A 25534-nucleotide genomic window follows, 5' to 3' on the forward strand; every position below is an offset into this window, starting at 1 on the left:
TTCCATTTTATTTATTTTTTCAGCGTAACAGTATTCATTCTTTTTGCACAACACCCAGTGCTCCATGCAAAACGTGCCCTCCCCATTACCCACCACCTGTTCCCCCAACCTCCCACCCCTGACCCTTCAAAACCCTCAGGTTGTTTTTCAGAGTCCATAGTCTCTTATGGTTCGCCTCCCCTCCCCAATGTCCATAGCCCGCTCCCCCTCTCCCAATCCCACCTCCCCCCAGCAACCCCCAGTTTGTTTTGTGAGATTAAGAGTCATTTATGGTTTGTCTCCCTCCCAATCCCATCTTGTTTCATTTATTCTTCTCCTATCCCCCTACCCCCCCATGTTGCTTCTCCATGTCCTCATATCAGGGAGATCATATGATAGTTGTCTTTCTCCGATTGACTTATTTCACTAAGCATGATACGCTCTAGTTCCATCCACGTCGTCGCAAATGGCAAGATTTCATTTCTTTTGATGGCTGCATAGTATTCCATTGTGTATATATACCACATCTTCTTTATCCTAAATGGCCTTTTTTGAGTTAAAAAAAAAAAAAGTACCAGATTACATCTGACTAAATGTTTTAAGGACAGAAAGAATGTTAAGTCATTATAGAGAACTGGTAGAAAAAAAAAATACAGGCACGATGAATAGAACGAGTTTAAAAACATATTTATATCATTGGTTGATTTTTTTTTTAATACTCAGTAAAAATGTCTTTAACATAGTTAACCATTTTCTTTTGAAATATTCATTCTTGTCATTGTTTGAGTTATAAGATACGATTTCATTACATGATTGTCAACAGTATTTGTCAACATAGGTCTTTTTTTTTATTTAGGTTAGGAATTTTACGAAGATAACAGCATTTCAGTTTAGTAGACACTAAGTTAAAATGTAAATGTACATATGTTCTTTCCCACATATTATCCAAAGGCTGCAAGCTTGGAGTGGAAGAATAAGGAGAATCAAGATACTGGTTTTAAATTTCTTTTTACATTGTTTCGAAAGTATTATCTTCCTCATTTATTTCCATCATTTACTAAGTTAACAAACATCTACAAACCTGTACTTGGTAAGTACTGATTGGAACGTGTATAGCGGATGTCCACAGGGAAGCTGTCATTCTCTTTGAAAGTGACTTTTGTTTATTTTTAAGAAGAATAGGCCTCTTATTCTTATATTTAATGGTAACTTTATTTTAAGAGGTTTAAAGTTTCCTAATAAATGATTTTACCTATTTGTACAAACTATTTATTTGTACCTCAGGGAGACTCTGGCTCCTGTACTCAGAAATAATTCGGTATGTGTCATGATTTTTTTGATGTAATTATATTTAAAATCTTCTAAGGTTTTTCTTAATTGCAACTCTTCATTGAAGACCATGTTCGTTATCTCACACAAGGATGTTAAAGTTTGCATTTCCTTAAGTCTTTTCTTATGGGTGGTGGGGTATGGTAACTACAGACCTCAGCCAGTGGGGAGGCAGGCCAGCCCAGGCCACGCAGCTGCCCACAGTAGACCCTTTCTTTTATCCTGGATATTTCATCCAGCAGGTGCTATATATAGCTTCTTATGGAGGGGCCAATATATGGGCAGCTGGGAAACCTATGGACAACAAGCCCCAGAAAGGAAGGAAACATGAAGGAATTTCTAGTTTGGCTGCTGAAGTTTTTTTTCTATGAAAAATGAAGGCTTACAGGACAGAAGTATCCCTTCGATTGGTGCCGGGGTGGAGAGGCAAATTTTCTTCTCCCTATTGTTTGAAAGCAAGCAAAATTAGTTAAAATGAATAATCAGAAATAATTTTGGAGGGGAAAAGGTCACAGTAGACATTAATCCATCTGGGGAATGTGGACTACTTAATTCAGTTGTGTTTGGGTGTTTATTTACATACACACACGTGCACGCTTGGATCAGGGGAAAACAGCAGAAACTTGATGCATTTCAAAAGATGTAGAAATACTAGCCTTTAGAGTTATTGATATATGTATTTGTTAGCTATCTATATGTGGGTATTTTTTCCAGAACTAGTTTCTGATTTTATAGTCTATATTCACTGTGGAAAACATAGTATACTTTAATATACTGAAAATAAAGTTCTTTGTTGAGAACTTGTCTGCCTCACGCAGGTACCACCAGCTGTATAAAAGTTAGTAAGAGAGTTGTACATACAGCAAGTTGCACTCAAATCCAATACCATGTAATTTTTTGTTTTATGAAATTTAAAGAATGAAAAAGGGACTTCTTATTAGTTCTATGAAAATGGTGATGTCTAATACTTCAAAGATGAATTCTTTCAGACATAAAGTAGTTGATACTGATTCTATTCTTTGTATTCATCTAAAGGGAAAAGGCTATAAAACTAGTCTCATAGATTTGATTAGTGTAGTATTGGATGTTAAAATACCTAAAATCATTGAAAAGTATAAAATGCCTAAAGTGATGAAAAATGTCTATACATGCTTTTAGATTTGTTTCAGACCTAAAATAAAATTAAATTTGTTACAATGTATGTGAAAATATTTTTACATTAGAGTTGCATATCATTACTGAAATTTGTTAGTGAGTTATTAGCTTAGTTCTTCCATAGCTGTATGCCGTAGCTGTAACAAGCAAGCAGTAACAGTAGCCACTCTCCCATCTTGGTCAGATCGCAAGGCAGAATTAGAAACAAGTCTACCAAAAGATGTCATTTTTAAGAATTTCTGGTACTTTAATTTTAGTTGCTATTCATACAACCAAATGTGTATCTGCTTTGTTAAAAACTGAGCTATTTGTGGGAGTTACACTCACTCACCTAATCCTGTATTCTTTTTTCTTCCAGACATCCCTCATTTGAGACCAAAGCCAGTGTACATTACTACAACTCGAGATAATGAAAACATTTACAGTACAAAAATTCCATACATGGCAGCTCGTGTTGTTTTTATTAAATGGATTGTAACTTTCTTTTTGGAAAAGAAGTATCTAACTACAACCCAAAACACTAAAAATGGAGTTGATGTACTGCCCAAAATCATACAGGTATGTCATTCATCTTCTTATCTTTTACTAGATAAAAATATGCTATTTGTAATTGACTTTTGGGGTTTTTGGTTCCTCAAGGATGGTGGTTCTAGGGATTGGATTTATGGGTGGGCTCTCTCTCTATTGCTGAGGTGTCAGAGAGCTCTGAGGTAGCACTTGCCATGCTCTGTTGACATTGCCATGACGAAGTGATCTTGGGGGCCAGGGAGATGTTCTGAGAAAATAGCTGTTGTGTGCAGACTCCTGGACCGTCTGATTTTCCCTCCTTTGCTCAAGTACCAGTGACCTCAGAGCATAAGACCAGGGGCCTGTGTTGCCTTCGCCAATCCCCAGCACCAGGCAGGCCCTCAGGAATCATTTAGGTGGGCTATTGGAAGGACCCATGCAACTCCCAAGTGCCCTTTTGGGATCTCGGGGGAGGAGTGGAAGAGCATCTCAGGATTTTGGGGTGCCATCATGGAATGCCTGGAAGAAAAGACCGTCTCTCTCAAAGGCCTTCAGTGAAGACCTCTTTCTGTATGGGGTCTGTGGTGTACCTTCCCTCTCTTCTGTCCTTGGTCACAGAAATGGGCTTTCCTAGCAGATTGAGTTGCTTAGGGACTTTGTGCTGGGTAGAGCAGGACCACTTGGGGAGGTTTGAGAGCAGCTGCTTCATGGCAGGGGCCTGCTTTTATGCACAAAGCATGGTCCCCTTAGAGCAGGTTCACTGATGCTCTAGAGTTCCCAGAAGCGTGACTAGGCCTGACTAGTGCACACATCTCAGTGGCAGGTAGCATCTCGGTGGAGGAGCACCAAACTGAAGTCCAGAGCATGTGTCCTCATTGATTAAGAACTGACAACAGAGCTGGAGAAACTTACTGTCGAGGAAGTCTGAAGGGGCTACAATTCCAGTAAAGAGCAGCAAAATACTTACTGAAGATTTTAAAAGGAAGCTTTGAGGTGCCTGGGTGGCTCGGTTGGTTAAATGTCTGCCTGAGATCAAGCCCTGCATTGGGGTCCCTGCTCCCTTCTCCCCACGAGGAGTCTGTTTCTCCCTCTGCCACTCCCCCTGCTTGTGCTCAGTCTCTTGTTCTCTCTCTGGGTCAAATAAATTTTTAAAATCTTTATAAAAAATAAAAATAAAAGAAAGCTTTAAAAAACCTTAAATTCATTAGTTTAAAAATGTAATAGGAAAACTGTAAACAGTAATGATCACTATTGAGAACAAAATTGATTTTCCAAAGGAATATCTCATAACGCTGAGGAAAAATTCAAAGAGATGGAAATCAGAAATGAATAAATAAAATCTGAGATCAGGTCCAGACCTATCTTGCAAGTATTATGAGGAAAAAAGGAGAAAAGATCAGAAGTGATAATTGAACTAATGCAAAATTTACTTGAGCTGAAAAAAAGTCATGCCTTTGATTCACAAGGCCTTCTAGTCCCAGAGAGAATTAGCTGAACAGACACTAACCTAAACATACATAAACCTCTTTGACTTTCAGGGATTAAGAAAAAATTATCAGAATTCCAGATAGAAACTTCCAGTTCCTTCTAGATAATGGGACAGAGTAGCATTGAACATTGAATCTAATATATAACCCTCAGAGCTGAAAGAACTGTCTCTCTCTCTCTCTTACTTAGAACCCTGCTTCCTATCACATATGTAAGCAGATGTCAGATTGATTGAAGTTCTAAATTGATTTAAGGTCTAAATATAAAAACAAAATGATAAAGAATTGAGGAGACAATCTAGAGGAATTGTATAAATTTGGGCATTGGTAGACTACCTGAGGTGGAGATCAGACCCACAAACCCTAGAAGAAATGAGGTACCACTTTATTTTAAAAAACTGAAAAAGGTTTGTATATCAAAAGACAAAGTAAAACCACATACGGACAATAGACTGTGAAAAGCATCTGTAACATCAGAGTTTTTCAGGGAGTTCGTGCCTCTGATATATAGAGAGTGCCTTCAAATTGAGAAGACGACAAACAGTCCAATTGTAAAACAGACAAAAGGAGAGGAAGGAGAAGTTCATGGAAGAGGAAATAAAAATGACCCTGGATTTCACTATGAGCCAGGGAACACTGTTAGTTCTGGACCGTATTGAGAGACCTTTATTCATCCATCAAGTAGACAAAAACTAAAAATCAATCAGATAGACAAAGTTTGTATGAAATCGTATATAAGAAATGTAGTCACACTCTTTGATAAATTTTAGATTGTATCTTGTGTGATTATTAAATCAATTCAAAACAGTCTGTTTAAAGGCTGTGACTGCTGCCTCACCTGGTTTCAAATTTTCAGAAAATCATCATTGTATTTATTGAGAGTAAGTTTCTCATTTTTGAAAAATACAGTTGGATGATGAAAAGTAGCAAGAATAGCAGATTAACCACGGATTCAAGGTTCTAGCATTTTTTTCCTTAGTCGGGAAGGAGACTTCTTACACTTGTGAGTCATCTAGTTTTATTATCTGGCTTTCTTAGTATCCATAAAGATCTGACCTCCTGAATCAGTTTGGATGGTTGTCTCATTCTAACAGAAGAAGACTCCATAACTCAAACTGTCTTAAAGATAAAAAAGAAATATTTCAATCTCATGAAGAAGCAGCTCATGGCAGGACTGGAAGAAAATGTAGTTAATTCACACTGTCTCCATGATTCTCTCTAGTTTTTCCTACTCTGCCCTTTTTCTCTGGCAGATTTGTCTTCCACTCCCTGCTGACTGTAAGATGGCTGTCAGCAGCAGGGGCATGGCCTTCCTTGTTCATGTTCGGAGACAACCCAGATATTTCTTTAAAGCCCTTCCGATTTGTGTGAGTAGAACAACTTAGGTTACCTGTCTCTCCTAGAACAGTAACAAGGCACTGACTCTCATACAGTTGGCTATGTGAATGGCCCAAGAAGGACATGACTGGCTTCCATGACAGAACCCTTCCCTGGTACTGTGGATGGGGAGCTTCCCGTGACCTGGGCTGCAGGGGAGGAGGCACATGGAGCACTGGGGTTCTATCAGAGAGGGTGAATGGTTGCTGGCAGTCAACTATCCAGGGCCAGTGCTACCACACCCTGCAGAGAGCCGAACATAGAAATGGTCACTCCTATTGTACAGACTCTCAATATGTCTCACAGTGAGTTGTTCTACTAGTTTTCTAGTGCCACTGTAGCAAATGACAAACTTTCAGTGGCTTGAAACAACACAATGGAGCTCAGAAGTTCAAAATCAGTCTCAGTGTGGTAAAATCAGGATGTTGGCAGGTCTGTGTTCCTTCTGGAGGAACCCATTCTGGAGAATCCATTTTTTTGCCTTGTCCTGCTTCTAGAGCTGCCTGCATTGCCCGGCTTGTGGCCCTTCATTACATCACCTTTTATCCCTTTGTTTTCATCTTCACATTGCCTTCTGTGTCTGATCCTCCTGTCTCCTTATGGATCTTCATGATTACATTGGGACCACCCAGATAATTCAGGATAATCTCTCCCCCCTCACACCTTAATTTAATCATGCTTGCTAAATTCTGTTTGCCAGGTGAGGTAAAGTACTCAAAGCTTCTGGGGATTAAGGTATGGACATCTTTGGGGGAGTCACTATTCAGCTGATGAGTTGCCTCCTGTACTCCCTTCTGTGCCTCACACCTCATCTCACATGTGTCTGCTGTGTTCCTCTCTTCATCTGCATTGCAAATGAGAAATGCAGCAATTTAAAACATTGAGTATTAGATTTTGGAGACACTTGCAGGAATAAGAGCACATATAATTTCATTTGTGTCCTGAATGTTTTTGTTTGGAATTTCAGATTTAATCTATTTTGCCTAGGTAAAGTAAATATGACTCAATCAGTTGATCCAAAATCTCTTTTCACAGAATATACTGCTGTTGTAAAAGCCCTTCAGAACAATATTTTAAGTGCTGTTTCCAAATGGAGTTTACACTTTTGCCATTATCACTGTATTAAATATCATGTTTGAGGGCTTTTTTGTGTGTTTTTTTGCAAAGTGGATTTGCTTCTGGATCTAAAACTAATGCCTTTAACAGTATTTTTTCACCAGGAAGGAGAGGAATTAGTGTAAAAGTTTTCTTACCACTTGAAGAATTTGGTAGAAAATATCCATGGGAGAACGAAAAGACAGTAGCTCTTATACCCCGTATACTATGTTGACAACAACAGCATAAACCTGACCAAAGCTGTACATTCTTGGTGCATCATTTCAGCTGAAAATGTGTTCACTGAAATATGATTTAGTCCTTAGTAATTCATATCTGTATGAAATAAAAGTACTTCAACATACATTAGAGAAAGCAAAGTGTTGATGTTAAAATTTCAGCAGTTACCATTTTTTACCTGTTCTTTAAACACATTAATTGACATTAAAACCCATAAAAGCCCATTTGGGAATGGAAAAGAAAGTTTGAGGTGGTATCAGCTTTTTTGAATGATATCGTATTTATTTGTATGATAACCCTTAGTTACACTTTGAGTCTGAATGCGCCCTTTAATAATGATCCATGGGCTGTGGGTTTCCTGAAATTGTATTTCATGGGGTGAACAGTTAGAAAAAGTGAATCTCACAAATTGACAACCCTAGAGGAGTTTATATATTACACAAATGAATTTGTTTGTTGACTACCACTCCAGTACTTTCTGTGTCTAGAGCTCTATCCAGCTGCTGGGCTGCCCCCAGCTGTGTTGGAGAATCATGACTGGGGCATTCAGCGGCCTCAGGCATCCCCACCAGAATGGTGTTTGCATCCTCTCGTTTCCCACCTAGTTTGTGATGCCCCCTTTAGCTTGACCCTGGCAGTGGACAGGTCTCAGTATGAGCTGTCAGTGAGAAGAAACCAGATGTTGGGGAGGGTTGATGGGAAGGGTTAAGTGTGAGCTTGTATCATGCAATTTCCTGAACCCTGGCAGTGCAGGCCTGGGCCAAGCTGGTATGTCCATTTCACCGACCAAGGCTTCCTCATGTGCCCAAGAAGTAAAAACCAATTTTTGAGTTTGCCACCAGAATCACCTAATACTAAATAATAGTTGAGAATTCCAGCTTGATTGTAGTGGGTAGAAATAGACCTCTCTCTGTGCTTAATTCTTACGTATGCTTTTACTGTTCATTTTCATAAAAGAGAAAGATATGAGGAAATTTGAACTATCAGTTTGTTTTCACTCATCACTCACTGCAGACATAAACACCTGTCTAAACATATAGATGTATTTGGAAAGTAGCCTTTTGCAGAGGGAGTAGGGACTAAGGCTTAAGGAAAGCATTATTCTATCAAGAGAAGTTGTTTCCATTTATGGCATGATGGGAAATCCATCTCATGTGTTCTATTTGGATAACAGAGCTCACTTTTAATTTTTTTAAACTTACTTTGATTTTTAAATTGAAGTATAATTGACATACAGTGTTGTAGTAGTTTCAGATATACAACATAGGATTTGACAAGTCTGTTATGCTCTGCTCACCATACTGTACCATCAACCATATTCCCTATGCTGTGTCTTTCATCCCGCAACTTACTAATTTCGTAACTGGAAGCCTATATCTTCCACTGTGCTTCACGCATTTTGCCTCTCCACCCACTGCCTCCACTTTGGCAACCACCAGTTTGTTCTCTGTATTTATGGGTCTGTTTTTGTTTTTCTGTATGTTCAGAGCAGTTTTTAAAATAATTTGGTGCCTTTAAATATATTTCTTTATTTACATTATTTTAGCTACCTAATTGCCGTGTTACCCAATTAGTTATGTAATGACTTCAAAACTTGGTGGTTTAAAACAACAACCCTTTTGTCATATTTCATATACTTTTTGGGTAAAAAATTTGGGTAGGATCCTGTGGGGCAATTCTTGTGCTTAATAGGGCATTAACTGAGGTCAGTAGGTGGTGGCCTTCAGCTGGCGGCTGGTTAGTCTAGAGGGTTCAGCATGGCTGTATGCACATGCCTATTACTTTGATGGGTACAATTGGAAGGTGAGGCTTAGCTGGGCCTCCCACTTCCATGCAGTCTCTGTAACGGGGTTGGACTTCTTTCCTGGCCAGTCAGAGCTCCAATAGCAAATGTTCCAAGAGATAGGAAGTGGTAACTATCAGTCTTTTGTACCTGGGCCTGAAACTGGCACAGATCTCTTCCACCCTATTCCACTGGTTAACATTGTCACAGAGCCCTTGTGAGTCAAAGGGAAGGGGGAGTCATAGAATTTGTGATCATATTTTAAAATTTGCTGCATATGTACACATGTACCTTTTTTTTTTTGTCCTATGGGGAAAATGGAAGTTATTGATCCAAGAGTCACGGGTTATTGAGCCATAAAAGAGACATTAGACTTAATCCAACCTCCATACTTTATAGATTAAAAAATATATATGTATATACACTTATGCATATGTATCAGTTACTATATAGATACACATATATATCAGAAAAAATGAGAAAAATTTTATTTTTTCTGCAGAAGATAGTTGACACATCAAAAGGATGAAATTTTTTTTTTAAATAATTACTGTAGGACAGCTCATCTCACAGTATGACAGTACCTTTGATAAGCCACACAGACCTAATAGTGAGGCATGAAGAGAAAAATTATTATAAATATAATCTTCCATTAATTTTCCTTAGAGATTGCAGTTTGGATATCTGCTTTCAAACTGTCCTTGGTAGTTACTGAAATAACTATTTTGTATTACTCATATCTTATCATTTGTTGTTAAAAAATATTCACAGTAGGTAGAATTTTAGTGATATTTGAGTTATACATTTTTGACACTTAAAAATAATAGTGAAATTTATAAAAATGAAGCAAAATGATACATGTATTGTATTTGGAGGAAACCTTTAATTCTATGGGGAGATGAGAGCAGAAATCCACCTTAAATATGTGAGCATGAATTATTTTATTTCTTTGTGCTCTTAAAGCCTTTTAAAATTTTGTAAATATATCAGTTAAGTTCAATCTGAGATTCTGAATATGAAATTCAGATCAAGATTCTTCTCATAAAATATTCTCCAAAGATTTTGACACTCCTCCGTCAAGTGTCACTTAGTCTCATGAATCAAATGATGCTTTCCAATATTGTGGCTCAAAAAAATCTACTGAACTTTCATATCTCTGTGACCATAGAGTGAGTGCTGAATTTAGAAACCAAAGGTGATCATAGTATAAATTCACTGACACAATTTGTTCTATGATTTTGCAAATATAAGTTAAAGTATTTTGGTTGAGAAAATTTCACAGCCTCCCTCCCTGCAATAATCTAGTGTTTTTCCTGTTAAAATAACTGAGTTGGGGAGAGTTTAGCTGGTGAATTGGGAAATTGGTGAGTATGGGTCCTGGAGCCCCTTGTGCTTTGAGCAGTGCTGGTGTCACTTGCCTTCAAGTTGATGGTAACCAGAGTCCTTTAAAATTAAGCAAGTCTTCAGTTTCACCGGGTGTTCTTGAATGTCAAAGAGGCCCACTCAGAGGTGGTAATGGCTTTCTTCCAGACTGTTGGTGGCGGTGTGGGGCAAGAGAGGGTGCCGGAGCTGGATGGCGGCTGTCCCACAGAGCAAGACAAAAACCATTCCAACAGCAGCACCTTGTCGGACCGAAGACTCAGCAACTCCAGCCTTTGTAGCATTGAAGAAGAGCACCGAACTGTGTATGAAATGGTGCAGCGGATTCTCTTGTCAACGCGAGGTTATGTCAACTTTGTGAATGAAGTCTTTCGTCAGGTTAGTGTGTATGTGTGTGTGTGTATGTTGTGAGTTCATGAAATTGAAGAGGGTTTTGTTCTTTTTTTCTTTATGTTCAGTTAGCCACTGTATATTACATCATTAGTTTTTGATGTAGTGTTCAGTAATTCATTAGGTATAATACCCAGTGCTCATCATAACACGTGCCCTCCTTAATACTCATCGCCTTGTTACCCCCTCTCCCCAACCCCCTTCCCTCTGAAACTATTAGTTTTGTTCTTGTTCTTTTGCTCACAGTACTGCAAGAAATACTTTTGATGAGTTGGGCTACATTGCAGGACTGAATCATGATTCCTCTAATCCTGCTTTTAATTTGTCATGTGGAGTGTTGCAGTTTTGTTTATGATTCCTTAAGATTTTGTTTTTATAAAATTCCCACATATAGAGGGGAAATTCCATATATGAGCAAATCATCCCCAAAATACCCTCTTGTGTTCATAAGAGACTGGAAACCCAGAGGTAGGTGGGAAGAAAGCCCTTCCTGGATACTCATCAACAATTGAACATGGCGAAGTGGAGCCCCCAGGCTGGTGTTGTCCCGAAGGCCCAAGGGAGCTCTAGAGAGGCTCTACAGATGGTTGGACTTTCTCTGCAAACACACATGGCATGCACATATGATAGAAGTATTTATGACATAAGAGGAAAAGGGGAACAAGGGGAAAGCAAGGGCTGACGCTAATACAGCACCTGGATGGTGGACACTGTGGTGGATGGAGAAGTGCAAACAAGAAAGTGGGTGCAAGTGAGGAAAAAGATAGCAGAGATAGATCAGAGGCTGTACAATACTTAGCAGCCCTGAGCGACAGCTGGGGCTGGCTTGACCCCCAGGGACATTGGGCATTGTCTGGAGACACTTTTGGTTGTCACAACTGGGGAGATGGCAGTGCTACTGGCATCTAGTGAGTAGTACCCAGTGATTATCCTACAGACACAGGACAAGGGCTCCACTGTACCATGACAGAGAACATCAGGCCCCAAATGTCAGTAGTGCTGCTATGGAGAAGCTGACAGAAGAAGCAGAACCTGCGGTGCAGCAAAGACAGCAGCTCTGTGGTGTGGAGTGGAGCCACTGGTCACCTCATCTTGGTACTGGTACCTGGGGGGACAGTACTTTGTGGGCATGTGCATGTAATGGGGAATAGCTGTTGAGTCTGGGCACCCGCACAGAGGGTGAGGCCCCAGAGAGCCATGCTCCCTGGGGAGAAGGGGAGGAGCCCTGTGCATACACAGGAAGGGTGCACGGGCACCATGAAGAATTTTTCGTGGAGGGGTAAGACTTCTAGATACTGATTAACTCTTTCACTTCTGAGACTGTCATTAAGGAAAAATCAACCAGGAATGAAAGTCCCAGTGTAATCCATAGCAATCTGGAGGTTTTACCATATTTTGTATTTTGTTGAATAAAAATGTTTGACTTAAGAAAATATTAGTTTGGGGTGCCTGGGTGGCTCAGTGGGTTAAGCCTCTGCCTTCGGCTCGGGTCATGATCTCAGGGTCCTAGGATCGAGCCCTGCATCAGGCTCTCTGCTTAGCAGGGAGCCTGCTTCCCTTCCTCTCTCTCTGCCTGCCTCTCTGTCTACTTCTGATCTCTCTGTCAAATAAATAAATAAAAATATTTAAGAAAAAAAAAAAGAAAATATGAGTTCAAGCTTCAGTGAAAATTCCCTCATAAAGTATTTTTCTGGTTCTAGGTCTCAGCACTACCTTGGTTCTTCTCACTCCTTGTGTCTTCTCTGTCTTATTTCTTGGGCCCTTTTTTATTTGACCCCAGATTCCAAGAGTTGACCAAGTTCTGGGCTTGAGCCTCTTCTTGTCTAACACCACATTTGCCTGCTTATGGCCTTCAGCTATTTGTGCAGAGCCAGCAGCCATGTGGCATGAGACTCCCGGTCAAACCTTTTGTCTGGACCTTGCTTCTTGTTTGCACACTTGCCTTTTGAAATGCCAGCTGGTGATCTTGTCTGACATTCTAGTGGTGTCTTAATGATAATGAAGCCAGAGCTTAGCTTATTTTCTTCCCTAACAACAGCTTCTAAAAACCACTTCTTTAACAGGACTTGTGTTCTTGTGTGCTTGTTAATTTTAGCCTTCCTGTGATCCTTGTCTCCTGCTCCTCCTCTGAGCCATCACTGAGCAAGATATGCAGGGGACTTTCTCACTCCCACTCCTTCCTTTTCCTTTGACCATGGTTAGCAGCATGCTCCCTGGAACCCCACACCTGCTATGTCATCGCTTTCTAACCTGTACTGTTTATGACATGCTGCCAAAACATTCTTTTATCATAATAATGCATGATTTAAAAATCTACCCTATTCTCCCCATTAATGTTGCCCTGTTGTGTTCCTGTTGTATGCACGGAAGGTACTTGGTAACCATTTAATTTGAGTTGAAATCATCAAGGTCCTAGAGGGCATATAATTGAGAATAGAGGTCATATATTTTATAAAGGACCAGATAATGATATTTCAGGCTTTGTTGATCACGTGGGCTCTGTTGCAGCTCTTCAGCTCTGCTTTCGAGAGCTCTGGATAGCACGTAACAAAAAAAAACATGGCTGTGTTCCTGAAGAACTTTATGGAAATCACTTGGCAGGCTGGATTTGGATGACGGGCCAGAGTTTGCAGACCCTGATCTGTAGCAGTGTTTTAAGCTCTGGGATGCCAGTGGTTACTATAAGACTAGATATGATTGACAAAGCTTATAAATTTTGCACATGAGATACATGCTAATGTCGTTTTACTTTCATTGTATAAATTGCTAATTTATCATATGGACAGTTCTGTCTGCATCCATTATTGGCAAGAGTGTGCTCTAAATTCTGTGTTCCATTTAGTCCTAACTCCAGTCTAAATTCAGCTTGGGCCACGGACGTTAACTGCATACTACTTACTACCAAACTTCTGAGACATGTTTGTGCTGTGAAGCAAAAAACATTTTATGCTAAGTAGAGATACTTGAAGGAGCATGGGTTTTAACATTGTATTCTATTGCCCTCTTGTGGTCAGTGGTGAATTTTTCTTTCTGGATGGCATAATGTAATTTCTTTCCAATTTTAAAGTATTCAGAGACTATTTAATATTTTAGGCCTAAAGGCCATTAAAGTTTTAAATGTACATTCAGGAAGCGCATGTTCTCCATGGGGAGGTAAAATTGTGTGTATGCACTAGAGAACAGTGCATGATGGCAGAGGATCAGATGTTGACTATGTGAACATGAAAATAAATGCTGACGAGGGACCCCAAGGCAAAGAGGCTCATGGTAGGGGCTGATTGTGCAAGTCTTCTAGGACGGCATGGTTTAGTGGCTTGCAGGCAATGGAAATAAATGGTAGCTGAAGGGAGACAAAGTTCAGTGGCACTCAGGGCAGCCTCAGTTTACTGCTGCCCCCAGCAGGCAGGCTAGTAGCAAGTGGTAGAGGCTTCAGGTGGCCAGTTCTGGTCTTGGGGTCACTCCGCTACAAACTTGTCTTCTTGCCAGTGTTTTTTGGACTACTTGTTGTAACCATTTGTAGGTCATGAAATCAACTTATCAAAAGCCAGTATTTTGAGGTGCATGGATGACTCAGGTGGTTAAGCATCTGCCTTCGGCTCAGGTCGTGATCCCAGATTCTGGGATCGAGCCCCATGTTGGGCTCTCTGCTCAGCAATGAGTCTGCTTCTCCCCCACCCCTCTCCCCCTGCTTGTGTTCTCTCAAATGAATAAATAAATAAAATCTTAAAAAAAAAAGGGCCAGTATTTTTTTAAATAATGAAATAGAATAAAATAGACCAAAACATTTCAGAGTGCACTACATGTTCTAAGGATTAGTATTTCTTTGTGAAACTTTTAAAACAACATCTATTTATGTATATACTGTATATAAATGCATATATGCTTCTCTAACATGTCTTCCTTAGTTCTGGATCTGAAAAGTTCCAAGCACTGCTGTACAGGTTATTTGTTGTTCTGTTTGTTGTTGGTTTCTTTTTAAAGAATATTTTATTTTTTAAAAAGTAAATGTTCATTAGATAAACAGTCTTAAGCAAATCACTCAAAATATTGTCATTAAGCAAGCAGTGTTCATGTTATAAGAGTATCATTCCAGGGGCGCCTGGGTGGCTCAGTGGGGTTAAAGCCTCTGCCTTCAGCTCAGGTCATGATCCGAGGGTCCTGGGATCGAGCCCCACATTGGGCTCTCTGCTCAGCAGGGAGCCTGCTCCCCCGCCCCCCTGCCTGCTTCTCTGCCTACTTGTGATCTCTGTCTGTCAAATAAATAAATAAATATTTAAAAAAGAAAAAAAAAAAGAGTATCATTCCAGGTATTTCTATACGTTTACATTTGCCTGCTGGCCTGGCTAGCTAGATAAGCAGATAAGAGCCTGGCGAAGAGGAGGTGGGTAAGGCAGGATATAAACAGAGAGCAGCCTAGCGGGCAGACGGGAAGGCTTACAGAGGAGCTGGATACATAAACAAACTGGCAGACAGGTATAGAAGATCAGACAGGTGATGTAGATAGGCCAGCTGGCAGAGGTGGAAGTGAGCAGGGAGGTGTAGATGGACAGGTACATAGGTGCAGACAGAGAATTTGGCAGGCAGTTAATGATGGACAGCCAGCCAGCCAGCCATGGACGGGTAAAGGTAAAACCAGATAGAGGTTGACTAAGGCAGAGGCAAGGCGAGGGTATGTGGAAGTACCAGGGTAAGGGTGAGAAACTGACAGACCACTTTATGACAATGGAATCTTTAATTCTTAATAATTCTTTCATACATTTTTAATGAAGAGGTCTGGATTTCATTTTATTTGAATTTAAAAGAAAATAAAGAGAAACAGTTGTAGAAATTCAAATAAACATTCCTTTACCACAAGAAATATTAATTACTAAAATATTTCTCTATAAGGAGAAAATTACAGTCCCATTAAAGTGGTGGCATCAGTTTTTGTCCCCATGGTATAATTTTAGATAGCACTTATTTGATTTCTTAAGAAATCTGAAGAAATTATCAATCTTCTATTTCCTTCAGCCTCCTCTCCCCATCCACTTATTTCATTATATTATAAATTGATAGCCTAAATTTGCCATTATTTGCAGTCAGTTTGGAATCCTAATGTGCATAGTTGTTTAGTCTTGAATTTAGGTAGACTCTTTCCTTTTGGTGTCCTCAGTCCTAACATGCTTGGTTTGATTGACTTCTTGGATGGCCTCGTTTTGTCATCAAGTGGGTGTTTTCAAGAAGATGTCTTGAGGCGCTAGTCCCTGAGTCCTTTTGTGATGAGGAATGTTTTCCTTTTGCCTTTCCACATGAACAGCAGTTTAGGTGGGTATAATAATTTCAGGTCACCCTTTCTTCCAATTAGGAATTTAAAAGTCAAAACTTTTCTAAAGTTTTCAGTATGAATACATTTAACATGTTTAAAGTAATAAAAGACAAGCTTGGAAATGTTTCCAGGAAACAAGAAATTGTAATAAATGACTAAGCAGATTTGAATAATAAGAAAATAGAACTTCTAGAAATGAAAAAATGTAATAATTGAAAAGGAAAACCTCAGTGAGTGAGTTTAATAGCAGGTTAGGTACAGCTAAGGAGAGAATAAACAGAATGACAGATCTGAAGAAATATCTTGAGTGTCCTGCAGAGAGACAAAGATGAAAAATACAAGAGGTTGAGACATGGAGAATATGGTGAAAAGGTAGGAAGCATGTATTCCACTCTCCTCTGTCCTTACTATCTTTTATCTGCTATTCTGCAAGTTACTGAGAATATCCTACTATGACTGCGGATTGGTCTGTTTGTTTTTTTTTTCAAAGGCTCTCAGTACTTTTTATACACACACACACACTCATATATATGTACATATTTGAGGCAACATTATTAGTTTCAGTTATAGATTCACAAATATATGTTCCTTTGAATTGAATCTTTCATCAGTAAGAATTTTTCCTCTTTATTTCTAGTAATTTTTTGGGGGGGGCCTCAAAGTCAGTCTTGCCTGTTCTTAATATAGCTCTACCAGTTTTCTTTTATTTAGTGTTTCCATGGTGTATCTCTTTCTAACTTTTTACTTTCAGTTTCTTTTCTCCATATCTGTGTTTTGGATATCCTCTTATAAATGGCACATAGTCTTTTTAATAGTTTTTAAAATCGTAACTAATAATTTCTATCTTTTGATTGGAACATTATTCCCTTTACAGTTGACATAACAACTATTCTAATTATGTTTAAGTTCACTGTCTTACTTTCTGATTTCTAATTGTATTGAATTCTGTTAGACTTGTTGTTTTTAGTATCCCATTTTTCTCCCCTAGCTTAGTATTTTTATATTCATTTGTAATATTTTAATTGTTAACATCCCTAACTTAAAACCTAGCATTAATTTTAACTTTTACCCTGTGAGTATGCACTCCAGTTCCATTTATTCCTTCTCAGTTCCTTGCCCCTGCTATGTACAGTTTTGTCTTGACTCACAATACAGTTGTGTGCTGATAAAACCATCATAAGTTGAAAATACCATAAGTCAAAAATGCATTTAACACACCTAACCTACCAAACATGATAGCTTAGCCTCACCTACCCTGAACATGCTGAGAACACTTACTCTAGCCTACAAGTTGGGCAAAATCATCTAACACAAAGCCTAGCTTACAATAAGTGTTAAATATCTCATGTAATTTATTGGATACCATACTGGAAGTGAAAAATAGTACGGTTATGTGGGTACAAAATGGTTGTAAGTTTATCAGTTGTTTATCCTTATGATCCCAGGATTGACTGGGAGCTGTAGCCACTGTCACCGCCTAGCACCACAAGAGAGTGTCATACTACGTATCCCTAACCCAGGAAAAATCATAATTCAAAGTACAGTTTCTACTGAATGTACATTATGCTCACACTGTCCTAAAGTTGAAAACTTCTAAGTTGGACCATCATAAGTTGAGGACCACCTGTATTTGTATTCCATTATGAATATATATATAAATATATCTTTCATAACTGTTATTTTACAGTTTTATTTTTATTCATATATATATAATTTATTCATTTAGATTTATCCAAATAATTACCCTTTTATTGTATTTTTATCTCTTCCTGAATCTCTGATCCAGGATTATTTTTCTTCTGCCCAAAGAATCACTTTTAGTATTTCCCTTAAGTCAGATCTCCTGGTAAAAGTTTTTCTCATTTCTGTGTCTGAAAATTTTTGTTTTGCTTTTGTTTTTGAAGTGCAGTTTTTCTGGATACTGAATTCTACGTGGGCAGCTGTGTTCTCTTTGTATATTGAATATTTGTTCCATTGTTTCTTTGAGAAGTCATGTGAGGTTATGTGGTTGCCCTTTGGAGGAAATGTCTCTTTTTTCCTCTGGAACTTACAAGATTTTCTGATTGTTCTTGGTTTTCACCTGTTTTACGGTAATGTACTCTGTATTTACCCTGTTTGTGTTTGTGATTCTTGAATATGTGGATTGACATCTTTACCAATTTTGACCAAATTCTCAGCCATTCTCTCCTCAAATATCATTTCTGTCCCCTTTTGCTAATCTTCTTTCCTTGTGCATCTGCAGCCATATATAGGATCCGCTTTTCTTTTTTTTTTTTAAATTAATTTATTTATTTTTCAGCGTAACAGTATTCATTGTTTTTGCACAACACCCAGTGCTCCATGCAATACATGCCCTCCCTATTACCCACCACCTGGTTCCCCCAACCTCCCACCCCCGCCCCTTCAAAACCTTCAGGTGGTTTTTCAGAGTCCATAGTCTCTAATGGTTCACCTCCCCTTCCAATTTCCCTCAACTTCCTTCTCCTCTCCATCTCCCAATGTAGGATCCACTTCTCTCTCACCTTCCCTTCTGAGTTAGCCATCCTTTCATCTCGCCATGCTTCATTCTGGGTGTTTCCTTTGGATTTTTCATCCAGTTTTCAGCCATGTCCATTCTGTTGTCAACCCATACACACTGAGTTTTAAATTTTGGTTATTTTATTTTTCAATTCCATTTACATTTCTTCTTGAAACTTTATTTATCCTGATTTCCCATATGTTTAAAATATTGTCTGGTTTTTATTGTGGTTTTGTTAGTATTGACTTCTTTTCTCATATTTCTGATTTTTTTAAAAGATTTTATTTATTTATTTGACAGACAGAGATCACAAGTAGGCAGAGAGGCAGGCAGAGAGAGGAGGAAGCAGGCTCCCTGCTGAGCAGAGAGCCCGACGCGGGACTCGATCCCAGGACCCTGGAATCATGACCTGAGCCGAAGGCAGTGGCTTTAACCCACTGAGCCACCCAGGCGCCCCATATTTCTGATTTTTAATTAATATAATACGTTAACCAGACAGTTTGTACAAATAATTTGGGTTTTACTGTGATTTTATTCACCTACAGAGGATATTTCTGTTTGCTTCCCGGGAGGAGGATAACATGATATACCTTGATTTGGGATTTGGATTACCTCACTGTCTCTATATTTTTCAAAACTCATCACATGGTCCACTTAGGATTTATGCATTTCATTATTTATAAATTTTATATAAAGTGCCATAAGAAATTTTGAACTCTAACAGTGATATGCAGGTTGAAATATTTAGGGGTGAAATGTACTGATGTCTGCAGATTTCTTTGAAATGCATCAAAAATAAAATGGATTGAAAGAAGGATAAATAGGGGTGGATTGACAGAAATGGGGTAAGCAAATCTAGCAAATGCTAATTGTAGAATCTAGGCAGCAGTATATGGGAACTCACTTTAAAATATTTCTACTTTCTTGTATGTATAAAAATATTTGTAATAAAATTTGGAACAAAATTAGGGTGGGACACCGTTGTACTTTGTCATACTCTTCTTTATTGATCTTTCTTGAGACGTAAGTCAGAATATTTGTTATATTGATATATTACAGTCTTGTTTTAACACAGGCTCCTCTGTTCTGGAATTTGAGTGACATCGATGAAAATTTATATATTGCATGAACCCTTGTTACACTGAAATCTGCCTATAAATGGATTCTGTGGCAGGAACATTAAAGACAGTATTAAATCCTGAATCTTGAGATCTCAAGACCTAGAATCATTGCTAACTTACTTTGTAATCTTGGGAAAATATCTCAGGTGTTCTGAGCCTCAGCTTAATTCCTCATCTGTGGAATGAATGAAAGCATTTCCTGTAATACTGAGTTTCTCTCCTTTGTGTTTACCCCTCAGACAGAAATATTCCTTAGAGCTGATACTGAAAAGGCAAATACATTTCTCTTTTACCTTTTGGTTTATATTTTTAGAATCTTACATTAAGTTAGATTTCTTACATGCATATATATAAAGAGATTGTTTAATGTTAAAAAGTTAATGGGGTGCCTGTGTGGCTCAATCAGCTGAAGTCTGACTATTGGTTTTGGCTCAGGTAGTGATCTCAGCATCATGGGATTGATGATGCAGCCCTGCATTGGGCTCTGCACTCCTGCTGGAGTCTGCTTGTCCTTTCCCTCACCCTCTGCTCCCTCCCCTGCTGTGCACATTCTCTCTCTCTCTCTCTCTCTCGCTCGTTCTCTCTGGCTCTCCCTCAAATAAATCTGAAAAACCTTAAAAAAATATTTAAAAGTCACCTAAATGTGTACAGTGCTACAACTGGCCAGGAGCTCCCTTTAATATATTTTCTGAGAGCCAACATTCATCAGCATACCAATGAGTACAGAACACCTGAGTACAGTCTTTACTCACTGGGGTGCTGGTGAATGTTGGGTCTCCAAAAGGGAAGGGAAGGTGGAAGGGAGGGAAGAAAAAAGAAGGAAGAAAGAGAAAGACAAAGGGGAAGAAAAAGAAAAGAAAAGCTCCAATTGTTAGCATTTTCCATCTTTGGTATAAATATACCCTCTGTCACCATCGCAACATCCTTGAACATGGAGTTAGGTAGAGGTGTGACAGTTGACTGGAGCTGGCTGCAGTAGCATGTCTCTTGTCTTATAATCAAGTTCTGATTCATTGGGAAAGGTTCCCAGTTGTATAACTATTGTTTGTATAGCCAATTGAAGAATTTGTGTAGGTGTGCATGTTGGCTATTTTTTTGAAAAAATTACTCAGAATACAGAAGTTATTTTTAAATTGCATGACATTTTCTGGCGTAATTGAAAATGCCTTTTTTCCTCAGCAAGTTTGGGCTGCCCTGTATGTTTCAGAGGAAAGTCTGAAATCGGTGATGGGGATTGGAAATGTCTGTTAGGTGTCTTGTCTGTTATAGTGATCTGAGCAGGTGTGGAGTTAAAGGGAGTCTTCCCTTTTTATCCTAGGCATTTTTATTGCCTTCGTGTGACATTGCTGTAACAAGGAAGGTAGTTCAAGTGTACAGGAAGTGGATCCTCCAGGACAAACCTGTGTTCATGGAAGAACCAGATAAAAAAGAAGCTGCCCAAGAAGATGCCGAAAAATTAGGATTCTCAGAGACTGACAGCAAAGAGGTAATATGTTATCACTTCCTGTTTCTGTTGAGAACTACACATATTTTAGCAAAGTATACCTGGTCAGGAAGGGTGCCAATCAGTGGGGCATAGGCTGATGGTGCTCTTTTATCATAGCTGATGCTCTCAAGTTGCTGAGTTTGGTGAGGACCTGCTTTAGTGAGGCTGCTTCTGGCTCTATTCAGGATCATTGGTCACTTCCTAACCCTCAGGCTAGGTCTGAGTGTGTGTGGCAACTTTCTTATTCACTGTTGTGCAAGAGTTGCTTTATAAACCATTGTGTTTTACATGTCTCTGTGTGAGATTAAAAATGTCACTGCTGGGGTGCCTGGGTGGCTCAGTCGATTAAGCGTCTGCCTTTGGCTCAGGTCATGATCCCAAGGTCCTGGGATTGAGCCCCGCATCGGACTCCCGGCTCCGTGAGGAGCCTGCTTCTCCCTCTCCTGTCTGCTGCTCTGCCTACCTGTGCTCTCTCTCTATCTCTCTGTCAAATAAATAAAATAAAATCTAAAAAAAAAAAAAGTCACTTCTTTACTGGTATTGATGTGTTTAAATAAATAGCATTTGAGAAGCTGAATTTAGAATGTTTTGGCAGTCTTGTCTTGTGCAGTGGCCTATTCTAGAGCACTTGAAAAGACTAATCCCAAAACAAGCACTGTCTCCTCCATTAAGAAGCCTCACTGCAGGGCTGGGCACTGTCCTCAGAGTGAGTGCTGTTGGAATGGAATTTTTAGTCCTGGTTAGGAAAAGCTAGAGGCTGGATAGATCTAAAATGACACAGTGGGACCTCTTCCTGAAAGAAAAGATACCTGTCATATTTTTATTTCTGGCATGCTATTTTGAAATCTAGTCTGAGAAATTATTTCTAAAAGTTTGTTGTAACAATTAACAACAAACATTTAAAACGATTAGTATTCAAGTCATATCACTTTTAAATATCTGTATTAATGCCGTAATTTTGATATTTTAATTTTGGTAAAATCATTTTAATAACTGGTCATGATGTCAAAATGAATAGATAAGCAAATGGAATTTATCACACGTCTTAGAGTTCTGTGTTAGAGACTCATTCACTCATTGGACCTTTGTTCATTTCTTCAGCACATACTAAACACTAGGCACTATTTTAGGTGCTGGAGGTGGTGAACAAAATGGAAAAAAGACTCACCCTCCTAAAACCTATATTCTCTTGAATTTTGATGAGTGTAAGAAGTTAGGTATGTGAACATGGTACTTCTTCCCTCTCATTAACTGGTTTTTAATCTTCTAAAGACCTCATCGGAAGGTTCTCGTCATAAGCGATCTTCCAGTTGGGGACGAACATACTCCTTCACGAGTGCAGTGAGCAGAGGATGTGTGACAGAAGAAGAAAATAAGAACGTGAAAGCTGGAGCCCAAGCTATGCTGCAGGTACATGGCTGGCTGGAGACATAAAGACCTCTAGCTGAAGTCAGTTTGAACATTTTGTTTATTGTGATAGCATCATTAAAGTATGATGATATTTATATCTCCCTGTTGGTAAACAGCTCTTAAGTTCTCCTTCTGAGTTTTCTTCCTGACTGCTCACCTTCAATTTGTAGATTATTTTTTCCTAATCAAAAGAGACCTATGAGCTGGTTGCAGGTTTTTCAAGAGGGATTATTATGCAGTGAATGTAAAATGACTGAGATCCAAATCTTTAAAAGTATTTTCTGAACATATGTGGAGAGTTTGTCAGTCACCTGGACTCTAATTTGCAAGACAAGCATGATGATTATAACATCTTATATGGACTTTTATTCTTAAAAATGCCCCGTTTATGAAGAATGATGATAAATGCTCTAAATATTAAATATTTATTAGTATGAATATATAAAATAGAACTAATGCCATTTGGGAACATTGGAAAGAACAAATTTGGCTGATCACTTACTCTTCCCGGACCTCAGGATTTTTATCTTAAAAATAGGGATTGGGAGATTGATTAACTCTTGGTTCCCATTTGGGTAAAAGGTTGTTAGGACTGTAAGGGGAAAACACAGAATACCTCTCTTTTCACTGCTCTTCGGCACCCCATCCTCCACCCCATATCCACCTTTCTAGCCATGGCCAGGTAGGCCTTCCACACAGAGGCCAGGCATGATGTCTGCAGTAGCATGGGCATAGGTTACCTGTTGTCCAGTTTTCAGTGACAGTACTTGTGTCATCCATCTCTTGATAGGATTCCTTGTCATAGTATCCTTTTTGCTTTCAGATTCATTAGCAGTTTAATAGTCTGTAATTATTGAATTTTCTCATTTTTCAGTGAAAATCCTCAAATAATTTGAAATTAACTTTAAACAAAATCAAGATGATTTTGCTTGAGTAGCTTCAAAGAATTTTGGTGCCAGTTATTAGTAAAATCCATGCCCTCACCAGAGAAGTGCATGCAGGAGCTCCTGCCCTATGTCCCTTGGGAGTCCTGTTCTCCAAGTGGATTGCCATACGCTGTCCTCAGCCATTCCACTGCCAGTATCTCCCTAAGTTCAGGAGATTGTTAATTTGTTTTTTGAAAGGATAAGTTACATCTACTTGGACAAACCAAGAAAAAAATTTTTCCACGTGATTATCGCACAACAGTGTTCAAAGTTAAGTTTAGTTTGGATTATAATAGCTGTTTTTGTTCTCTTTGTATCCAGTATCTTTGGTCCTTTCCTTAGTTCATTAGGAAAAAGTGGCCAAGTACAGGTTGAATAAGCTAGTACTCTTCTCCAGTTGCTGTTGACAGGTATAATTTGGACATATTAATTTTCTTTCTTTATTTTTATCTTAACCAATACTGACATGCTAGTAAGAAATATTCATGGAGTTGGCACTTTGATCCTCTTAAAAGGATAAAATGAAAGAAGTATATGATATATGAAGACTCCTCACTTTTACTTGGGAATGTGCGAAGTTTCAAATTCAAATCAAGAAACCAAACACATTGAGTTAAAGATCTGTCTTGCAATGGATCATCTGTGCCATATGTCTTACAAAAACTTGGCCAGTAGCAGCACCTGGGTGGCTCAGTTGGTTAAGCCACTGACTCTTGATCTCTCAACTCAGGTCTCTATCTCAGTCAGGGTAGTGGGGAAAAAAAAAGGCCACTAAAATTAAACTAAAACTGCTATAGTTCATTAGTCAAAAAGTTCTTTGTTTTCCTCTTTCCCACTTGAAGGCAAGTAAATTCTTCACAATTGCTCTTTTCATCTGTTAAAGTGCTTATTTAGTAATTCTTTCTAGAAAATTACGCCGTGACACCTTTTTAATCTTACACAAGATAATCTTAGAAGCTTTCAATATTTTAGTTCATCCCCTTGACTTTTGAGCTTGTTTATTCTAATTTCTTCAGTCAGTTTATGTATCTATTTTAAGATGTTGTGTTAATGGATTTCATTCACCGGTGAGCCAGAGAAGCTCTTTTTGTTCCCAGATCCTTTGAATTTGTATTATTGAACACAAGGGAGAGTTAAGCATAGGATCCAGGTGGATGATGCACATCCACCTTCATCACTAGACTGACAACTCAGTCTCCTCTGTTGAGGGGTCACTGGTGTTCTCTGTGTCAGTAGTAACACAGTGTTACTTTACTGTAGTGTCCCTAAGCAGACACTTACTACATAACAGCCTACACCTGTGCTTCCCACAATTTTCTACTGAAATACCCCTGACAGTAAAGGACAGTGAACTGGTATCCTAAAGGTCTGAGGTAGAATATAGAGTGGTCAGCTGATTAAGTTCTTTAAAATCTGTTTTTAATCCGAAGAATTACCATAGGCTTCATATCCTACTGCATAATATAGTTGTCATATTAAAAGCATTGTACCTGGAAGTTATGTGGTGTTGCCTATTTCCTGGCCTCCTATATCTCCTAGAGATCCTATAGAGATCTATACCCATGTTGGGTGGTGCTGGCCATGCGTCATGTCAGCAAAGTTCATGTGCTGGGAGATTCAACAATAATCAGGTGGTTTTTTTCCCAGCCAATGTCCAACCACTGCTCCTCTTCCTCTCCCTCTTCCTGACCCTGAAATTTCTCACCCAGAAGCAGTGATCCTATCTTCTTCTGTTTTCCCCTCTCCCTTTGAGGGGATGTCAAAAAGAAGTCTTCAAAAGCTTTTCTGATTTATAAATTTTCTAAAGTTGTATCCCTTAATATGTGTTAATTTTTTTCTAGGAAAGGTCTTTCACGTGTCTCAGGTGATTCTAAGAGAAGCATTTTTTAAAAAATCTTGACTCTTGGTACCTCTTGCCTTAGCTGAAATAACTCAAAGATGATTCTTTGGTAGAGGGAAATTAATATCATTCTCTTTAAGAAAAATTTGTTCAGATCTATATGTTTAATTACATTTATATGTTTAATGTAAAATTTGTTGATTTCA

General features: G+C 38.7%; 1 protein-coding gene across 3 annotated transcripts in view; it reads left to right on the forward strand.

The window, feature by feature from the left end:
* The window catches only part of RALGAPA2 (Ral GTPase activating protein catalytic subunit alpha 2), a 321503-nt gene that overhangs the window by 76937 nt on the left and 219032 nt on the right, over positions 1-25534 (forward strand). For all 3 annotated transcript variants that reach the window (XM_045981825.1, XM_045981826.1, XM_045981827.1), the window contains exons 8-12: positions 931-1069; positions 2822-3021; positions 10483-10710; positions 20985-21152; positions 22425-22562. In XM_045981825.1, coding sequence (XP_045837781.1) covers positions 931-1069; positions 2822-3021; positions 10483-10710; positions 20985-21152; positions 22425-22562 — 873 coding nt within the window. The remainder of the gene's footprint in view (positions 1-930; positions 1070-2821; positions 3022-10482; positions 10711-20984; positions 21153-22424; positions 22563-25534) is intronic.

Source organism: Meles meles, chromosome 16 (genome assembly GCF_922984935.1).
Source record: "Meles meles chromosome 16, mMelMel3.1 paternal haplotype, whole genome shotgun sequence".
Lineage (NCBI taxonomy): Eukaryota > Metazoa > Chordata > Mammalia > Carnivora > Mustelidae > Meles > Meles meles.